Source organism: Cynoglossus semilaevis, chromosome 10 (genome assembly GCF_000523025.1).
Source record: "Cynoglossus semilaevis isolate Cse_v1.0 chromosome 10, Cse_v1.0, whole genome shotgun sequence".
NCBI lineage: Eukaryota > Metazoa > Chordata > Actinopteri > Pleuronectiformes > Cynoglossidae > Cynoglossus > Cynoglossus semilaevis.
The window spans coordinates 13,758,404-13,780,826 of record NC_024316.1 but is presented as its reverse complement, the minus strand read 5'-3'; the positions used below and the strand labels follow the sequence as shown (position 1 = coordinate 13,780,826).

The 22,423-nt window shown below is 40.9% G+C and overlaps 1 protein-coding gene across 1 annotated transcript in view; it reads left to right on the top strand.

Annotated features, from left to right (window-relative positions):
- Positions 1 to 22,423, top strand: part of xkr7b (XK, Kell blood group complex subunit-related family, member 7b) — a 47,915-nt gene that overhangs the window by 1,462 nt on the left and 24,030 nt on the right. The window contains 2 exon segments of the mRNA XM_008318927.3: positions 13,514 to 13,894; positions 13,897 to 14,144. Of these exon segments, the coding sequence (XP_008317149.2) occupies positions 13,556 to 13,894; positions 13,897 to 14,144 (587 nt within the window). The 5' untranslated portion in view covers positions 13,514 to 13,555.

Below are 22,423 nucleotides of genomic sequence, written 5' to 3'. Positions count from 1 at the left end.
ACATAGCTATGTTTAAATGTTTTGGGGGTTTCTTTACATAGCTATGTTTAAATGTTTTGGGGTTTTTTTTTTATTCACTATGATCAAAAAATACAGTTTCTGTTGAATTTTATTTGCTGAAATGACAATGACCTTGACTTTGACTGTTAAAAAGTGAGTTGACGAGGACATACCTGCTCTGTGTGTTCTGGTTCTGTACTGACTGCAGTGACGTCATCTCTACTAGCTCTCTCCCTGGAGTCATTCTTTTCACATTTTCACTTGATCTGTCTTTGTCTTTTCCTCTTTCTTTGTTTCTCTGTCTGTGTTCCTCCTGGTATCTCCATCTCTGCCTGTGGTTTGTTGACGTCTTCAACACACACACACACACACACACACACATACCCATATTTAATTGTAGGTTAATTGTTATCATTACTATTATTATACATCTTGATGAATGCATCCAGAGTAAACAGGAAGCAGCCTCCTGAGAATAAGGCTGTCTTTATGTTTAAAATGCAGAAAGAGCACTGAGAGAAAATGTAACATTTGAACTGGAGGCAGTGAAGAAGTTGCGAAGTCAGAGAGGTGTGAAGCAATGCAAACAGCAAGGGCATCATTTTTACCTGCAGACTGCTGATGAAGCAATTGCTGTACTTAATGACTGTGGAGTGTTATAAGTGGGTTACTAGTCCAGGGTGCAATACACAGCATGCACCAGTGAGCAGCACTTCATGATCAGTCATGGATGAGGTTAATCATTTTACATTTCAGGCTTTGGGACTTGCAGAGGTCCAGAGGAGTGAGTTCAGGCAGGGATTTTTTTAACTCCATCTTTGTTTGTTTGTTTTGTCACTGTAGTGAAGGACTATTTATTTAATTAACGTCTCCAGTGTAATATTTTGCAAGGGGCTAAAGCAGGACCTAGCAAGTGGTTCACTAGAGCAGTGCCTCTCAGTGTGGGGCTGGTGGGCACCAGAGACATGACAGGTGGGGTGCAGCAAACAGGAAGACATTTTCAAGGTTTGAGTGATGATGGCACTACTGCACTTTTATTTATTTATTTTGGAATATGATCCTACCTGGTGTTAGTTAAATCAATTTGAAATGTAATTTGTCAAGAATTTTTTTGGGTCGACAGAGGCAGGTGAGGGTTGAAAAAACCCACTGGTTCAAAAGTTTGAGAACCACTGGGCTCCAGGAATGAAAACTTTACTACAGGTGTAATTTCATGAAAAAAAATCAAAAATTGATTGAACGCATTCAACATTCATCTTCAAACACTTTTCTCCTGGGTTAATCCTGGGTCACATGGTGACCTCCCAACAACCACATGTTTCAGTATTAGAGATGACGACTACTTTCCTGAAACATCTGCCTCAGATCAGCGAGTCTTCACAGCGTGTTTTATAAATCACCACCGTCTTTTGTCGCCTGTAAAGATGCCGTCTCGTCTTCTAAATGGTACTGTTTCTCTAGTACTGTTTCCTTTATTTTCTGTCTGTAACATTACTCCACTCCGTGGTGGCTGCAGTGGGCTTGTTAGGAAGACGTGTGGGCGGACTGGGACTTTAGAGCAGTTCTTATTTTTGTGACTTTTTATGACTTTAAAATGTCATTTATTTTACATTAAACTGCGTCTAATGTTTTGTTGGAGAGTGACCTGGTTCATGATGAACTCGTCCAAATCCAAAACTTGTTAAAAAAATAAAAATAAGTGAAGCAGTTGGCCTCAGGCGAGGAGTGCGGATCCAGTCACACGGCTGAGATTTCCAGAATCCAATAGAATTGTACTGAAGTATCACATACTGAGTGTGAGTGTGCTGTGAGTGCAAACTGGATAAAGTTTGACTTTTTTTGTCGTGTTTAATTTTTTACTATTTAAGACAGTGTTTTCCAACCTATTTTGAGCAACGGCACATGTATTAGGATTTTCTCTTTCTTATTAGGAACTTAAAAAACTCCCATCATGACGAACTCTTACTTGTGTGCCCGACCAGCAAAGACATCATTTCTGCTTTGTTTTCCCCGACTTGGGCTGAAGCTCCGACTCCGACCCTATAGATGCAGGTCTGTAGATGTCTGGGGATGTTGCAGACATCTTCACTAAGTGGACAGGACAACTCGATGGAGTGGAATGATTTTACCCAAGAGAGCAAGAAGTGAGCGTGAAGTGAAGTGCTTTTAAAAACAAACAAACAAAAGAAAAAAAAAAGCCCTAAAAGCTGACAGCAGTTTTCCCATAGAGATCTGTGTTAAAGTACATACATCTCAGTAGATGCTGCTGTTTGATAATATTATAGTATAATTTATATTCAGTATTTTGGTAAACTTCAGTAAAGTTAAAGATTAAAGAGAAGATTAGAAACGGACGTAGTCAAGCAGTCAAAATAAAAAAAAAATTAATATAAAAAACATGTCATGGAGTAACCTCAGGATTTGACTAATAAATAAAGCTCAGAAGCAGACATGACCCTGATCGGAGCAAAATAGAAAAAGAGGCTAATTTGTTAGGTAGAAAAGATAGGAGTTATAAAAGACAGCACAGTTTTTGTTGTTTAGTTTTGTTTATTCTTCTTTTCTCAGCAGACACTCAGAGAAGTTTGGAGTCCCTGACTGCAAATACTTGAGTCAGGAGAAAAAGCATCTCTCCTCTTCACTGAGTGTAGACCACTGGCTTATGCTGCTCCTAAATCGCCCATTTCATTATGCTGTGCTGTGGGTTTATTGGTTTTAAAGCACTGGGCTCCAAGGAGAGACATGTTTAGCTTAATGCCTGGGCAAAACGTTGACCACTGGCTTCCTGCCACAGCCTGGTGGTCAAGCTGTGTGGGTGTCGAACACACATTAGCACATGTATTGTTGTACCAGTGTAGTCACTAAGCAGGAAGTACTAGTTACACTTTACCCGCAGACCTGTCGCAAGAAGTACAAGAAGCTTTGCATTGATTATAAATTAGGGTTGGGGGCGCTAATGTGCTTGTCCACCTATATGTTTTTCCTATCTATGGAAGGTTTTTAATCAGTTGAGATACTGGATAAGAAACTGGATTGATTGGTCAGGAGTGGCAGAAAAGTACACAAGTGTGGTGCAGAATGTCAGATGGTTATATCAATGATCAGCTCCTTAGACTTCCTGTTTGCTTCTACACCAATGAACTAATCCGTTGACGGAAGGAAAGAAAGAAAGTCGAGCTCGGCAGGAGAAACAGTGAAAAACACAAATAACTATACGACCATAAACAGGTATATTAGGCAGATAGTTGGTTTAGGGTTGATGGTTTTTATTTGATTATTTATATTCCAGTGACATTTGTTTATGTATAACAGTAGTGTAGTAACACAGGTCTCTTGATGGCAGTGTTTGCGGTATGTATATGTAAATATAGTATAATAGATCAAAGTGAGCAGCCCTATTGAATTTAATTATCATATATAAAAAATTAATTAACGTTGTTTATATGGTAATTTGCACAGCTTGATTGCCGCGCTGGAACATACCAAAAGATGTGTTATAATAACTTTTTATTTTAATGTGACGTGAGTCCATCAGCTGTGACGTGTTCTCCACCTACATCATAAAAATCATTGAGCTGATTATGGTTCTGTTTGTCATGATCCACTGCAGTCGGAAAGAACAACAGCATCTTTTTTAACAGCGATTCTTCCTGTTGTCGTTCCTTCACCTAAAATTCACCTCAGCCTTTTGTTCACGCTCACATTTTCCTTCCACCTCCTTTTGTCTGCTGTCTCAGCCCCTCCATCAGTGATTACACATAACCCTGAAGTAATTAAGCTAAGAACACAGACGAGGAGAGGGGTCATAAATAATCAACTGTTAGTGATATTAAACTGTTGGCATGGGGAAACACAACATCAGGACTTTTTAAATAAACACAGCCTGAGTAGCACTTCTGACTTCCTGAAAATTGTCTCTGTGGCACATGATGGATTAGAAAGCTTTCCCCCTTTTTTTTCTTTAGCCAGGGAGACTCTAGTTAAAAAAGTTTAATCACTTCTTTCTTGCTGTTTTTATGGTTAATGCCCTTATAAAGCAGCCTCAGCTGTGCTGGTCCTGGGCTGTACAAGAATTACACAGAAAGGACAAAATAACAAAGAATGAAATGAAAAGGTCGTGATGTTATTGTAAAAATGGGCCGTGAGACACGGATGAAGTATGAAGTACATGAAGTAAGTCAAAAGTTTGAACCCTAATGTTTTCATTTCACTGGTGTCTGATTTGAGTTTTTGAGTTTCTGGTTTCCAGTATTTTTCTATTTGTAATTTGTTACATGTTGGAATTTTTTTAAAGCATCACCTTTGAAAATGGAGGTCACTGTATGTAGAGAAAAAATGTTTAGATTTTTAATTATATTTTGAATTTCTTTTTCTGAATGTTTGGACACTGTTGGGTGGACATTTTTTCTCGATAGAAATCTATCCCAGTAGGTGGCAGTATTCTAACCCAAATGATGCCGCTCTGCCTATGTATCCAAAAAAGAAGATTAGGATCATTAGGATTTTAATTTTAAAAAATTTTTGGTATTTGTAGTAAACTTTGTTAGTAGATAGACTAGTATAAACTGTGATGTATACTACTATCGGATACTATTGAATGTGTCGAGAAACTTTTCCAACCTGCTGACACATACCAGAGCTTTTCTTTTTTACTTTTGCTTTGTAAAATCACGATAGACAGACCATATAGAACAGGATCTTCAGCCACATATGGGTGGCTGACAATATCACTTTAATAACTGTAGCTCAAAACAATGATGGATTAGCCACACTGAGCTAAATAAAAACCTCAATACCATTACTCCACCAATGGGCCTGTATTGTTGACACAGGCCGTGCCAGGTCTATGGATTTATACTGTTAATGCCAAATGCTGCAGCCTCATCAGAAATTCAGATTAATTAGTTCAGACTTTGTTTTTCAAGTCGTCAACTCTTCCGTTTTGCTGAGCTTGTGGTGAGCCTTCGTTTTTCATTTCTGATCGCAGCAGAATCTCACAGAGAGAGTGATGCTTTTGTTGGAGAGCCCTCGCCTGGAGATTCAACAGGTTGATTTCGCCTGAGAATCTCTTCATCTCCCACAGATATAAAGAGTAATTATCTGAGTAGGTTTGTCAGCTTCAGAAATGTCTCAACCTCTGCCGTGTCTCGCCAAATGAAGTATTTTCATCTGGAGAATTGCCACTCACCGTATCTTTACTCCCACACCATACCCCTAAATGTCAAACTTTCCAGGAGATCATCAGTAATAATCAGAGCAGCTCCTTGGGCAGCCATGTCAGAGTGGAAATCAGAATATCACTGAGAGCAGAGCTCACCCACTGCATCATTTAAAATAACTTGAAGCTGCGCCAGTTTATTTAAAAAAAAAAAAAAAAAAAAGTAACGCAAATGACAGCTAGCGCTTAAACGTAAAGTAAGGGTGTGATAAATGTAGTTTCGTGACACATCGATGACTAAATGTTGGGTTTAAATGTAGCTCAATTTAGGGAAACACTAATTCTCAAACGTTCCACATTATTTGCTGTGAAACATTGTCAGTAAAAAATAGAATTCTGCCCTTTCGGTCTTACATGTTCCCTTCATCTGTACTCCGTCTTGTGGAGAGCCTATTAAAACCATAATGAGGCTGTTGCCATTTTTGGAGGACTGGAACTCCAGGAGTAATTCATTCTCACCACTAACAGTGAATAATTAAACAGATTCAAAGGAAAAAGTCTGCGTCTCATCTACAGACTTCAGAATACTCCCATTATAATCTTATTTTATTTTACAACCCAGTGAATGCTAACTAAACATCGGACAAAAGGCAACATGAATCCGTTTTTAGAGACTAAACTGCAGAGATTAGCACGTAAATAAAAAGTCCCTCCAACCATTTTCGACAAAATAATGTGAAACACTGTATCTTATAGGCAGCGTCGTATCAGAAACCCAAATGTTACTATAGTTGGTATATCCACACACAGGAAACAGCTTTAGCACAGTCTACTTCTGCTTCAGAAATACCCAAAATAAATAAATAGATAGAATATATTGACAGTATAACCCAAATTGTAAGGTATACGTCAGTACTGTGAAGACAAATATTTTATTTTAACTGAGATAAACAAAAGTATTGACAAGTATTGGGAAAATGAGTGTCAGACTCTTTGTGCCAACAACAGACATCTAAACTTCCTGGAGGATGATTAATAGCCCCAGTGTAAATGATGCAGTGGCCTGTAGTAGCATTTTAGCAAAACATTTGCACCAGTTGGCCACGTGATTGATGGTTAGCCACCAGTGGTTAGCCGGCTAGCTTTAGAGCAAGTAGATCACACGTTTACTACATGGTTCTTGGGTCTTTCAGTGTGAAGTTTGAACGTTGCGTGTGAGTGCCTCTACAGTAGGTGTCAGTATTAGAGAACACTGTTGGACGGTTAGTGATCAGCTTTCAGTTTGATCGGACCTAGCAGTGCCTACGTTAGCAAACATGATGCTAACATCTTCTGCAGTGTACATTCTCATCTTAGAAAGATCATCTTCAGACCTTCATACACACCAAGTACTGCAGTAGTACTGCATTTTAAGCAAACAGTGATTAAGTGTAGTGTATTTTTTTTAACCAAGCTCCATCGCCTGCCTTTGAAGGGATTGTCTTATTAATTTTAAGGACACTAAATGTGACACCACTTCTCTCTTCCCATTTTTCGTTTCCCCCTCTCTGCGGCCGTCTCTCCAATAAAAGCTGGAAATGCCAAAAAGAACATAATATATAAATATTTATGGTGCAGTACGACGAGGCGGCAGAGTTTAACGTGTGATCAATGCTTTAAGCCAGTGGTGGCTCTCAGTGACGGAGTCTCCTGGTGGGAACATCAATCAGGCCGCAGACAGTGACTGATGGATTTACTCACAGCGTGGTCTGTTTTTATACAGACAAGCCCAGCCTGGATTTATGACAATAGTCTGAGGAAGGAATTGTGCTCCAATTTGTTTTTTTTTTTAATTTATTTTGGTCTTCCTTTGGAGGGAATTTCTAGTAAACAGCTTTGTATTATCGCAACATGTTGTTTTTCTCACTTTCTGTTGGCTCATAAAAAAGTTACAGAGATAAACCTGGAAACTGCTACTGTACTGAGGAATCTGACTGTGTTTTAGTTTGGACAAAAGTTCTGAAATGTTCCAGTACTATTCAGACAGGAGTCACCTGAACCAACATCGCACTATTTGTATCTGCCTCCCTTGGTTTATTATGTAACACAACGGCTCTTTAGGGTCTTTCTTTAGTCTGAGTGCGGGGGACATATTTTATTTTCTGCTGCTGGAAACAGAACCGATGAAGGTACCGATGCTGATCTGTGCCACTCAAGTGCCGTGAAACTATAACTATGAGCTGAACAGCTCCTTTGGGCAATAACTCCTTGTAAGTTTCTTCAAGTCTCAGTGAGCACTTAAGTTTCCCATAACAGAGTGTCAGTGAATCCACCGCTGCATTCAGTGTTTGGCCAGAACTGGTGTGACATAGAACCGATCTTTACAAACCTTTAAATCCAGGAGACATCAGTGTGGAAAACAGTAGTTTGTAAAAGGATGATGATAAAAAACATAAATACAGATTCTTTTAAATGAATGTTGTTTGTACTTCACACGTGCACGCTGCTAATATGCTATGCTATATAAGTCCCAAACTGTGGTGTGTGTACCCCTGATCAGTGGTACTGATCCAAGTGTGTACCCAGGCCTGCAGTGTACGCTACATGTGGAGCCAGACAGGATAAATAAGTCCTGAAACTGAAGTCCTATGATGGACAGACTCACAAAAGGCTAAATGCTAAAATAAGCCGCATAAAACATGGTTGATTTCAAAGGGATTTGTTGTTCAATAGCGGAGGCTTGAGGCCTGTCACTGTAATCAATTCAGCGGAGGTAATAGCAAGATGACACTCCTAACTCCTAAGTGGTGGGAAATGTCACACGGCACAGGAAATAAATATTAAGTTATAGATCAGCTCTTTGAAGAGTGAATAGTATTAGAGTGTGAACACGCGCCGTCGTCCCAAACTGAATCCATCCTACTCAGGGAAGTTCCCTGAAGATTTGTGGGAGTGGAGTGGAGTGGAGGGGGACAGGGGGGTACGAGGGGGGCAGTACATACATAGCTCAGCCGACTGATGGGTGCTAAGCTAATGGACGGTGCCATTCAGCAGTTTTTGGTCCAATCACATTCATGCTGTCAGCGGAGAACCATATAACTCCAAATCCATTGCTGTGAAACAACAGTGATGCAGTGATATACAGTACATCCTAGTATCACTGAAGTAATACCTCCAAACTACTGCATTACTTAATGTTCTCCTGTTTGTTTGTTTTTCACCGAGGCTACATTTTGTTTTTTGGTTTTTGGTAATCTCTTCAATCAACCTTATTTACCATGTGTCCATCAAAGCAGTGTTGATACCTTGATTGTTTACCTTGAATAAATATTTTGAAGTCTGTGTGTGACAGCTGGAATAAATCACACTTTGGTTTGTCAGTGAACATTTATCAGCTTCGTCAGCGCTAGGTTTCAGTCAAAACAAATTTACTTTATGGTGGGATAGACCAGAATTAAATCTCAAGACAGACACTGTTACCTATACCAGGGTTCCAAAACATTTCCATGCCAGGGCCTCCTTAACAGCATTAGTTTCTGGGCGGGGACTCCCTGTGCCAACCCACAGACGATGCATCAAAATATACAAAAACTTTTGACTTTTCTCACCTCTTCATAATTAATACATTTGTTTAGCATAAGAAAATAATTAGCAAACATGTTTTCAATTAATACATTTGTTTAGCATAAGAAATGCGCTAGCTAGCTACATTATATCTTGTTCTTTAAGCTAGCTATCCGCTAGCTTAAGGAGCAGAGCAGCTTGTCAACAGGCTTAAAACCTCCAGGTCTACACAGATTATGATGTTGCCATGCCGAAGTTGCTGCTGTCACACGAGGTGCGTTCAGGTGCCATCGGAAACTTGAGAATCTAACAATTACAACAGTGTTGGACGCTTCAGCACAAATGGCTATAAAATAATTTTTTTTTGTAATCTTTCATCCAATTTTTGGATGCCCCTTAGTGCCCCTAGTGGCGTACCAGGGAGCAGCAGCCTCCACTTTGAAAGGCACTGACCTATATGACACATTATCGCCTGACTTCAGTTGCCACTTCCTGTTGGGATTAAAGAAACACAGCAGAGTCAAAAACCTGTCCATTATGCGCGAGCTAGCTATGTATCGTTAACAAACGATACATACATAAATAATATGACCTGCTAAAAACAATAAATAAGTTTTAATAAACAGTTGGGATTGTGCAGATGTTCCAGGATCTCCTCTGACACTCGGAGTGTGTCTGCATTCACTAAAGTGTATCACAGCAGTGGCAGCGCTGATCTGAGACCTCTAATTAGATCCCTCTGCTCTCAAACTGATAATGACCCTCATTTGTCAGGATATGTGCAGCCTGTGAGTGATACAAACAACACAAGTTATGGGAGGAAAAGAGGAGAAAAAACACCACAGCCTCCAGGGGAGTGTTGTTTCTGCAACACAAATATTATACGTGGAGCAACCTGATGTGGTCTCTGCATTGATGGGCCATGTTTTCACTAATTCATGAACAGGGTTTTTGGTATTTTAAACCGTTGTACAGGCAACAAAGAGGCCGACACTCCAGCTCCAGGAGTTTGTAGGAAGATATATATAAATATAGATACTGTATATATTGAAAACAAATCTTTTTTACAGTATTTTTTTCTCATTTTTTGCCCAGGTATATATTGTTGTGTTTTTTCCACTTTGTCTGTATTTATGTTTTTTTTCCTTTCTGTTGCAAAGACTTCAAAGATACACAATGTTGCAGGATTCATTCATTGAATTAGCACAACAAACCATGGTTTAAAGACTTCAAAGATACACAATGTTGCACAACAAACCATGGTTATATAAAAATACTTAGTAATACAGTAAAGTAATAAAATTCCAAATAAAACCTATTTTGTGCAGAATGCAATTTTGAGATTTTTTTTAATTGTTATTTTATGTTTCAAAATTAACTAAAATTTTTCAGACCATTGTTGGCGGTGTACGACTCCCTAGGACATTGGGAGCTCTGTGGTGCAGTACACAGGACAGTACAACTAATTACTTGACCACTGGTCAGTCGTCCTAAGTTTCATTTCCTAAACTCTGTGAACGATGACCAGTTTTCACACCATAATGCAAAGAACGGTTCCACCGTCTACTGCACTAGATCAGAACTATTTTGACATACCAGTACTCAAACTGTGCACTAAGGCATCTTAACTGCATTTATAGCACCACCTAGAGGGAGCATATGTGTTTGTAATAAAAATAAACTCTACTATAAGCAGCAATGTCTGCGCGACGGCTGCTTTAAATTGAACAAAGTGTAAATATTTATTTACACTTTGTGGTTTTATTGAACGGCAGCAGAAAGACAAGTATTGTTATCCTTAAAAAATCATTAATGTTTCAACAGAAAGTGTTGCTGTGGCTGAACAACAGAAGACAGCCTAAATCAAAAGTCTAAGTGTAGATGTCTGTCAAAGTCAGTTTGTTTAAAAAATTATAAATTTATGCAGATCGTTGAAGTCTACAGCCCTGTACGAAGGACTGGAGTAAGAAAACGTTAGAATCATTGAAATTGATGTTTCTATTTTTAAACTGAGAGGATTTTTTTTTTTTTTTTTTGCCTTGAGGGTCCACCGGCCTCAACAGTAATTAACTCATAAGTTAATAATGTAATAAATCCAGAATGAGCTTTTCCACTCAGTCCCAGAATAGTCAAATCTGAAGCTTCTGTAACACTGCTCTCCATTTAAAGGCCCATCAGGGCTCGTGGAAGAACTTCACTCATCACCTAAATCATGTTAGTTTTCACATCAGGTCCTGACAGGGCCGAGGCCCAAAGAAGGGAACGAACCTGTGGATGTGGCTGCTGCTGCTGCTGCTGCAGACGTTTTTTAAACGGGGAGTGATAAACTCCAGATTTACAAACTGGGCCTGGTGTTATGGTCCGCTCACAGTGGAGACTCAGCCCAGCTCTGATAAGCCCCGTTCTGAACCAAGGTGGAGACACAGCAGCTGATTAATTTATTGGGGGCAGTGAAGCGCAGAGACGTCGGAGCCATAATTCACCGAAGGGTTTCACTGCCTATTATACTCCGAGTTTATGGGATCTTTTCAATTAGTACGGTCACCACTGCAAACAGACCAGTCGCTCTGTGTGTCGTCAGCTTAATGCATCACGGCCTCGTTAAAATGAGGAAATGTACTTTAAAGGACCTGCTGCTGAAACTGAGGCTGAGTGTGTGAGGTGGAAGAGCCGCGCTGCTCTGGACCCAGTGGTGCTGATGGACCCTTACTGGGACGGACTGTTACTGCAGCCACTGTCAGCTCGTCTCAGAAGAAGAGTCTAGGTGACGGCTCTGACCTTCTCTTCACTCCTGATATTTATCCCTCTGTGCTAAAAGTGTATTTACGTGTGTATGCTTTTAAAAAGTAATATTAACACATCCTTATTCAGTATGTTTTTGGCTGACAACACCACTACTACTATTACAAACATTACAGTTGTTCCTAATGTGTGAGATCACAGAGATCTAATAGTCTGAAGCAGCAGCTCAAACAGGAAGAAAAAAAAAGTCATTAAAACTTCTTTTTGGAGCCACAGCCTCTCCACACACACCAAGTCCTTGGCTGACTGGTTTTTACTTTCCCAAGATTTTATCATTTTTTAATTTATTCTCTGGAAGTGTCTGGCCTTGCAGTTTTAATCCTTTTGGGTTTTTGTTTTTTTTAAGGCAGTCTCCACCTTTGAATATTTTTGTTTGATTTCAGTTTAATCATTTAGCAAAGCTACTTGAAATTGTAACAATGTGCTCCTAATAAGCCTTTTGTCTCAGTTTAGGAAAGTCAAATAGTAATTTATTTAAAAACTCAAAACCTTTTGGGTTTGATAATGACCGTTGTTCAAAGACCTTGGTTTAGTTTTGGACTTAGTTTTATCAACATAACTTCTTAACATCACTAAGTGTCGGACACATTCTTGTTATTCTACTGGATTTCACTGACATTGATACTGTTTTTACCTAAAGTTCATGAACGAACTCCCTTTTCCTGATGCAGTCTCAGACGTTAGCAGTACTGTGGTACTTTGTTACTACATGTAGCAGGGTAGCTCAGATATGTCATTGAATATAAGCAGTAGTTCCCCCATTAGCCTAAACTCTCAGATATGTCATTGAATATAAGCAGTCGTTTCCTCAATAGCCTAAACCGCTAACGGTGATTGGTCTAATTATCAAGATTGGCACTTGATGACCAGACATTTCAGACATTGCGACCCCTTTTGAAGTCCAGGCGGCCCTACCTGAGGTTGCAGAACCTGAGGTTGAAAAACCCATATTTAACTCTAACTGAGAAATCTTTGGGATAATGCCGGTGTTTAATTATTATTAAATTAAATTATATGGATTTCTTACAGTTTTTTTCCCCACAGGTGCTCTGTACTATTTATATATTATATATTGTATTATATATTTATACGATACTATATATAAGATATATAACATAAAGAGTTTAATTGCAAGTACTGCAATCTTTACATTGCATCTATCCAAGCGGGAATTTCTTTGCTAATTAACGGGTTAATTAGCACAGACATATAAACTAGGATATATACATTACCCTGAGCCAGTTCGTCCTCGGGGTTTGTTTAAAATGCAATAATGAAAGCAGTGCGGGACAATGGAAATGGAAATGGGAAGAACACAGTCAATACATCAGACCGTGCTGGTCCTGTTTCCCTGGTGAAACCCTCTACTTTTTTTTATTCTTTTTTTTTTTGTCCAGCAAGACAATAGACCGAAACGCTCGTTTGAATTCATGCACCTGTGCAAACACGAAGCGGGACGAACCTCCGTGAAAGGTAAATATTGAGCGACAGAACATGTTGGTGAGATGATTTATTTACGCACCGTCGCGAAAAATAAAACCTGGTGATTTTAAGTCATGGCACATTTGACATGTCGCCTGGTCTGAAGACTGACAGTGTGTTAAGGGAACGGACACGGTGAAGGACGCACAGCGTCAGAGGGAGATGAACAAGAATGAGGGGACCAACAGTGACCATGTGGAGCTGAGGCACTGCTGCTGCTGCTGCTGCTGCAGGGACAGGGGGGAAAAGATGATGTCGAATAGATTTGATGACAGATAGAAAATATGATGAGATAGAATCTCCTCGGGTCAGTGTCGGTGGCTGATTTCTACTGTTGTCAGTTGAATGTCCAACGCGCGGCGTTGAAGGCACTTTTAGAAATGACGCCTCACAATTAATTGGTTGATGATGAGGCTAGTTATGATGTAATCTCTCTCACTCTCTCTCCTCTCTCCTGCACACAAGCATCCCCCCTCCCACCTCTGTCACTCTCTCTCTACTTGTCTCTCCCTCTCTCTCCCTTTCCAGTTTCCCCACCTCTTTCCGTCTTTCTCCCCTATCCTAACCAACATGGCCGCTAAGTCGGATGGAGCAGCGGTGTCTGTGGAAGATGACAACACGCCCAGGAGCCTCTCGGAGCCGGGGATCCCCGCCGCCGCCCGGCCCCGCTGCACCTCGGCGGGCGGAAAACCCTACACCCTGCTGGACTGCTGCTGGGTGCTCTGCGCCCTGCTCGTCTTTTTCTCCGACGGCGCGACTGACCTGTGGCTGGCCGCCGACTACTACCTGAGAGGCGACTACTGGTGGTTCGGCTTGACGCTCGTCTTTGTGGTGGTGCCCTCCGCCGTCGTCCAGGTGTTGAGTTTCAGGTGGTTCGTGTATGACTACTCGGATCAGAGCGGCGGGGACGGAGCGGCGGGGGCGGAGCGGCGGCGGCGGCAGGCGGAGGGAGCGCGGCAGGCGCGGCAGCCGACAGCACTTTAAGCACCAAGGACAGCGACCAGCGCGGCGAGAACGACAGCAACGTTCCGCCGGTTTACACGTCCACTGTCCCGGCTGACACGGCAGGGAGGGTCGGCCAACCTCGGAGGTGCTGCACCGTCTGCATGTGGGTCTTTCAAACCGTGCTGCACGTCCTCCAGCTGGGACAGGTCTGGAGGTAGGAGCGCTGCTTTTGGATGAACGTGCTTTGGCGTGTGTGCGTGCGCGTGCGTGCGTGCGTATGTGTTTAATATGTGCGCCATGTACATGTGTGAATGCGCTGCGCCCGTGTTGGTGTATGCACATGTGTGCTGTGTGAATTCCACCACATTCACTGTTGACAGTGAAGACGAACCACTGGAGAGGAGGCTTCGTTGGCTGAAGAGACACATACAAATGTCAAACCTCTCAGCTTTTTGATAAAAGAATTTAAACAGTTCAATGCCGTGTGAGCATCACCGGAGTAAAAAATACACACTCTCTCTACAATGGTTCTTGTTCCGTCCACTGTGGCTCTGATCTGTCGGTGAAGAACATGGTCATTGTGGTGTGGACTGACCACTGCTGCTCCTGTGCTCCTGCCCTTCGCTCGTTATAATATTTTCTATGCAGTGAGTTTGGTTTTCTTCCAGATCAATAAGCAGAGGCAAAAGTTTTTTTTCCTAAGCAGTCTTAGACGTACTCACTACACATTCAGACCAGCAGCCTGTCCTTCTGGAGATGTGAGGTTGACTTTCAATATCTGTTGTCCTTCTGGAGATGTGAGGTTGACTTAAATTTCAATATCTCCGCAGCTCCACTGACAAAATGTAGATAACGCCTTGACTTGCAAGTAAAAAGTTCTGATGTTTTGCCTGGATGTGGGGAGAGAATTTAATTTAGTTTTCACACTTTTAACACCACACCGTCTGATTGTCTTGACAGCTTGTTTTTTCTTAAATGAGACGTTTGTTGATTCAAATGTCAGTCAAATTCAGAAGAACAAAACGAATGAATGAACGACAGAAACGACTGAGGATCAGAAACAGGAAATATCTGAAAACATAGCCCCACGGTTCCACAGGGATTATTTAAATTGCTGTTTGAGGTTTTTTTTTTCATTGCTACTACAGTGGTCTGTTTTGTCGGTGATATTTAAACAAAATAATGACAGAATTCCAACACATTACGTCCATATATCATGCGTTGTACAGACAGTAGAATGTGTATAATAACCGATGATCTGTAACTGTGGTGGAACTACAGCAGTGGTGTATTCTGGGTATAATGGCGAGTCTGTAATGCATGTGTTTTAATTCAGCATCATCTGCAGTCATACAGTAGTAATAAAAAAAATCATTGTACAGCGCTGCTGGGAACTCACAGGTCGGTCTGCAGTGTTAGCAGCTGGTCATTTATTAGAAAGGGGGAAAAAAAAGTCCAACTGGGTTTAAGACCAACGACGGTGAGAGACAGTTGGCAGAACAAGTCGGAGTTAAAACACCCCTGGGACCGAGACATGTATGAGATTACAAAAAAAATGTCTAGAAATCGGAGCTCACGCTCTGTGAAATGCAGCGCTAATGTACACACAGATATCCAAACAGTACTACAGCTGAGGCTCAGGGTAGAGTTCAACTCTACTGCTGTATTATATTATAATTACATTGTGATATTGGACCTATATACTGCATTGTTTCACATTTTCTGGCATCAGCACAAGTGACATTGGAGCAGACGTGTGTGAAGTAGTTGAAGAAAAACTGAACTTAATCTGTTGATGGTGAGGATCGTGGGGGTTTTCTTTAGCGCATAAGTTGTTTACATATAATTAGGGATAGCACAACCTTTTATGTCAAATACTGTGATTTGGAATATCAGTCCGATACCTTCTTCTATCCCCCATTAGCATTTGGGCTTTGGTATCGGATCAGATGAGCTACAGTGGTTTTTGATCAATATCGGACAGATGCCGATGCTGGGTATCAGATCGAACCAGCCCTAGTTTTAAATCAGTTCCACAGAATATTTCTGAAGTCGTCCACTAGGGTATACCAGCACATCAGTCAATCTCGTTCCAGTGCTGTCGAAAAAATCCTGCGGAGAAATCCATCTCCAGAGCCGTGACCATTATTCACATCTGTAAGAGCACAGATCAGCCCATAATGCATTGCAGCTTGAAGACAGGTTAAGGTTTGAATCAAGGTCGACTCACCTTTTCTTAACTGAAGACTCTAACTGTGTTGTCTGAGTCAAGGTCAGATATTTTTAACTCTGGACACTGGACAGCCGTTCTGGGGATTGTAAGAAACAAAATGAAACAAGTGAGGCAGTTTCAGGTGGATGAACTTTCCTAAAATAATATTCACCTCAGCTTATCGACAGAAAATATGATGATTATTGTAAAACAACAGTCACAAAAAGGATCTTCCGCTGCTGTTCCTCAGAGGAGAAGGATTATTGTCAGGAACAAAGCAGATTCATTAAGGTTTTTTGGGTTTTTTTTGCGCTCGTAGCAGAAACCAATATTAAGATAATAGGTTTAAAATAATCATCAAAATAATACATTCAGAATTTAGCTTCTTTTTTTCTGATTAGACACTCCACTCTATTTTCCAAACACTAATGGACCTGACAGAAATATATATTTTGTATAAATTTTTTTATACATTGTATGAAATGTTTTCTTGTTTGTTTTTGTAGCAGAACGTCCAGAGTTTAAATCAACAGAAGCTGCAGTGGTGCTTTGAGTTCAGTGGTCAGAGAGGGTTGTAGTTTGGAGCACAATCAAATTGGGGGTTTTATTTGTCTGTGCCAGACCAGATCAATCAATCCCAGAGAGAAGTAATTGAAATGGTTCCAAATGGTTAGCCAGCTCAGGTGGTTAGCCTGCTGCTTAGGGTAGTGCTCCTCTTTGTGTGTGTGTGTGTGTGTGTGTATATATTAGTGTGTGTTCATTTAAACATGAGGTGACAATTTGCCATTATTATTATGAAGTCTTTCAATTCTGACCTGAACCTTTGATTTACGTCCTCAAGTACCAAACACCAAGTCTTTCAATTCTGACCTGAACCTTTGACTTACGTCCTCAAGTACCAAACACTGAACTGAACTGTAGCTGTCGTTTGTCTAAAGAATCGTTTCAGTCAAAATGTTTTAAAACTGTGTTCTGTTGAAGTGAGTTTCACCATCAGTCAGATGAGTTTCACACTGCTATTTATAGCTACTGATTTAAAGAAACAAACAGAAAGAATATACATTAGAATGGGTTAATGTTGCACTGTACTTGTAAACACTGAATGGGTTAATGTTGCACTGTACTTGTCATAATCTCCTGAGCAAAAATGTGTTTAATTGAATCCTTTTGTTTTGGCCAACGGTGGCACAGTTTTGTTTCAGTTTAGTCCAGCCAAAATCTACTGGCTGCCCCACTTTTAGTGAAGATCATTGAATTCACATGTTTCAGGGCAGGAGTGTTGCTGTGCCTAAGAAGTCAGTAACAGGAGAGAAGTTACATCATATCCGTTCCAAAAATGTAACCTGATCCAGTTGTCGTGATGCTAAAATATTTTTACAATTTTTTTTTTTTTTTACTCACTTGAAATAAAACTGGATGCAAATCATTTTCACAGGCCGCAGGAAAATATTAGGTGCAGGAAGCTGTCAAATGACATAAATGTGACAAGAATAGCTACTGGGCTAGCTGATTAGCCACGTTAGTTTTGAAATCAGAAGAGAGGGAATTTCTATGGCAGTTCCTCTTCAGTAAATGTGACTTTTTATTTATTCTTCTGTTGTGAAAGTTGTACATGATTGGTCAGTCACACACGCTGCAGCTGTTTTAGAGGCACTTATTGACTTTGGAAGCACAGTTAATGTTAGCTGTTTAGTCTTAGTGTTTAATGAAGTCCTGCTCTGGCTAATAGGAGTAAATAAATAGAAGTGAAACGGTGAGAAGTTTGAGGTTGATGGTCCTGTTCTGCCTCTTTTGTTGACAAAATTTCTTTTATTATTACAGTATTAGATATTTTGATTTTTTATATCTGCTTGGTTGAGTCTCAGATGTTGATCAGATGTTGTCTCTCTTTTTTTAAAGGGAATCCTTCAGCAGAGTCTTTACTTTTTTGAAAAAAAAAGTTCTGTTCTTAAAAAAACCAGTTGTGTTTTTTTCATCTCTTCCAGGTCACATAAGTTGGAACAAACTGTCTTTTTGTTGCTGTCTGTGTGTCAGATTTATAACTTCCTCTGAGCTGGTGACCAGCAGCAAGTGAAGAAACACGGGGAACATAAAAAAAAACATTTCTTTAAGAATTTAAAGTCCAGGGACTTCAAATGTACACAGGTTTATGTAAAATTCAATAGTTATTGATTATGAATAAACCAACGCCTGGAGGAAAGTTCTGATGCCCCCCCCCCCCAGCCTTACACCTGTCTGTCTCAGCGCCCGTCTCACTCCCCTCCCTCGGTCTGTGACTCCGACTGATGTTCGGTCTCTCTGCACGCTCTCCCGTCTGTCGCTCCATCAAACTGCACTGAATAATTCACTAAAACCCTTGTGGGAGCTGTCAATCACTTTCCCTCTCTGTGTGTGTGTGTGTGTGTGTGCGCGGGTAAAGAGAGAGAGAGAGGGTGAGAGAGCTTTTCCTCCGAGCTGTTCCTGTCATCTGATCTGTCACTTGCTCTCTGTTTCTGTTTACACTCGACATTGCTTTTGCTTGAGCGTATGTGTTGTTTGTTCTGTTTTTTGTTTTTGTTTATGTACAGTGTCCTTGGGTGACTTGAAAGGCGCTTATAAATAAAATGTATTATTATTATTATTATTATCAGCAGCAGCAGCAGCTCTGAGTCGGTGCACGTGCCACAGAGACGTCTGGTTATCGGCAGCTGCCCCCTACAGGTGGATTCATCTATTTTTACCTGCACGTCGTTTCCCCCTCAGATAATCAACAAACGTCACTTCAGCGTTAAATGATAATTGAATGTTAAACAGCAGCCTACGGCCACCATCAGTGTTTTGAACTGTTGAGTCAACGCTGATCTGTTTTTTTTTACCGTGAAATGGAATTCACCAGACAGTGTTTCTGAAGTGACTTAGTTTTGTTTAAACTAGAAAAAAATCTAACTTTAATCAGTCTATCGACCCAAGTCAATAGACATTATTGTAAACTCCTGCAAGACCCTAAAAACACCCCAAAAAATCTCTTGGGACCCACCTGAGGGTCGCGACCCAGTCTTTGGGAAACAATGCTCTATGCAGACGATGGCTTTGTTTATGTTCATCACATGGATTTTTCTTCATTTGCTTTGTTTACTTTTTTTTTTTTTCTGGGAACTTCAGACCCCTGTGATGGGGGGGAGGATGGATGGGGGAGGGGAGGGGACCGCTGCAGTTCAGACCTGCACTGAGGTTGTGGACCTCAGTGGTCTAACGTTGTATTGTGGACCCTTTATCTATGATTCTCTCTCTCTCTCTCTCTCTCATTCTTACACTCCCTCTCCAGCTCCCTCCCTCCCTCCCTCTCTCTCTCACTCACACTCTCTCTACCCCGCTCTCCCATAATCATATTCAGACATATTCCCATCCAGTGTGTGAACTTTATGTTCAAAGCCCAGAGGAACAGTTGTATCGTTGTGGATTCTAGTTTTCTTTCTTTTTCTTTAGCTCTCTGATCTGTGTGTGTGTGTGTGTGTGTGTGTGTGTGTGTGTGTGTATCTACACTTGTAGTGACTTTCTTTAGTTTAAATCCTGTTGTCGTGTGGGAACCTCGCGGTGCCCACTGAGTGAGTGGGTATTTTCAGAGGATTCAAATGAGGGTCAGGTTTGACTCATATATGAAGCCTATACTGTATTTGTAGTATATTTGTGCTGTGTGTGAGTGTGCGTGTGTGTGTGTTGGTGGAGTGGGGGTGAGAACGAGAGAGAGAGGCTGAAAGTGTGAGGAACTTGGATGCGGAGGATTTTATCTCCTTCCAAACGTTTGTCATTTTTCCGAGTTTGTCCGTTTCAGCAGAAACTGGTCTCAGTCGCTGATGTTCCTTCAACATCGTTCAACCTCTGAAATCACCGTAAGCATTTCCTGTCACGATGTCCTGATGACATCACTGTTGATCCTTCCACTGCTCCACTGGCGTTGGATTGAAAAATCATGTCCTTAAGATCTGAGTGGGCGAAACGAGCTAAAAAAAATTCAGTAGAATCTGTCTTTTTTTAATGATAAGAAAAATGACCAAACTGAGATCAACCGAGAATGAAGCTCAAACTGAGAAATCTTTTTTAAGAACAAATGAACAGAAACGCTGTTCTGGAAATGGTAAACCTCACTGTGGGACGTGTGCAGTAGATTCAATTACCAGACACACACTGGCTGTTAATGTCAGTGCTGTTAATTTGCTGACTTACATGGACAGGTACGGTGTTCGACGTCCCTCTGTCCCTCTGCCGTCCCAACGGCAGCATCTCTAAATCAGCTCCAACAGTTCTGTTGCATTCTAACAGTTCTAATTGAACATCAGTTACAGTTTTTTCTCTTCTTTCTCAAGTTGTTGAACAAAAGTTCCTCTTTGTTGTGTAGCATTTCCTGCAGTTTTACTCTGTCCTGTTCTGATGACACACACGAAGTGTAATTCACCTGTAATTCGTCAGGGGGCAGACAATGAGTTATGCTCACATCTGAACAGCTTATAATGAACCGTGCCTGGGTTTGTGGTTCAAACTAAGGCTCTGAGGGTGGAGGACGGATGACTCCATCACAGACTCTTGTTTCCTCTCCTCCTGGACGCAGCCTTTAAGGAGGCTAGTGTTGGAGGTGACAATATGAAAGGTGTTGATGAAAGGAATATACTGTTTTTCTATGATGAGATTTGACCTTTTCTTCTTTTTTAATAAGTCGTAGAAGAAAACGTTTTTTTTACTGAATGGATGAAAAAAAAAATTAATGGTTCATGTTTATACCAGAAAATAAGTTAAAGCCTTGAAAACACTTTGTCGAAGCCTTGTGTCCTTCATCTATTAATGTATTACCTAAGCAGTAAGTTTATAATATTTTTAAAATATTTCTCATGAACCTCAGGACCTTTTATGTTGCCTGAGTCAAAAATAATGGAAATGTTTGTGTTTTTGTTTGAATGGCTGCAGCTACAACTCCTCGTCAGGAGTTTTTAATCCAGTTCTTACTGTGACTCTTTAATTTGGGGAGTTGGGGAGATTAGGTGGTACAAACCCAGAGCCATCTAGTGGCAGATGAGAGTTCTGCCACTGCACCACTCTCTCCCCTGAACAATTTAGCACATTTAATGATATTTACAGTAGAAAAAGTGAAGCTCGGGCTCATGAGGACTGTGCCCTGAGGTTTTGGTGCTCCACCTCGTCTCACCTTCCCCTTCCCTCCTGTTGCCATCCTGCAGCTCTGCACTGGACCACACACACACACACACACACACACTTACCTGAGGTTACACACCTTAATCTGTAGCCCCAGTAATTTCATGCCCCAGGTCACCCATTCTTCTTCCTGTTTCTCTGGGACATTCCTACCCCTGGTAACCCCAGGATCAAGTACATTCAGAGCGGCGTTAAATCAGCAGGTGATGGACTGACGCTCAGGAACATTAGCATTAGCAGCTTCTCTCTGAGTTCATTGTCAGAACATTAAAACACCTTTGAATCCCGTGCAGCTGCTGGAACTCTGGTTTCCATTGTTTTAACTCTTGAGCAGCGCGCTCAGCCCCGCCCCACCTGTCAATCAAAGCAGCTGTTCTGGTAATCGTGACATGCAGACAATAACATCACAACTGACATTTTCATTCTGTCTTGTTTACGCTCCCCCGCTTTATGTCCATCTGTCTCTCTTTGTCTCCGCTCGTCGTCCTCCTCTTCTCTCCTTTGTTTCCCTGTGTTTTGTCTTTCCGTGGGTGAGGGCGGAGACATTTGTCGTTGATGGACAAAATATGTCTGATGTCCGGTTGGACTGTGTTTCTTCTTTGTGTGTAATTTAAGTCATTGCTTCATTTAAAAGAGAGAGGATAGAAATGAGTGTTACGTCGTCTGGAAACTTTGTAGATTAACACATTTAAAAGTGACTTAATTAGTTAAAACGACAATAAATACAGGAAGTAAATGATATTCTTTAGACAAGATTGTATGACCTTTTAGACAACTTTCCATCTCTTTATCATTACTGTATTTTCTGAACTCTAAGTTGCTCTGGAGTATAAGTCGCACCTGCTCCCTCTAGCGGCTGTCAGTGTGAAAATAACAAACATGTAAATTGTCAGTGGTACAGGAGTAGAGGATACTGGTACACAAGCCTAGAGTGCCCTCTAGCGGCTGTCCGTGTGAAAATAACGAACATGTGAAATGGTATATCTTTATATATAAGTCACACCTGAGTATAAGTCGCAAACCCAGAGAGAGGATGAAAAAAGTGCAACATATAGCCCGGAAAACATGGTACATCTGTGGGTTCAAATGTTAAATGA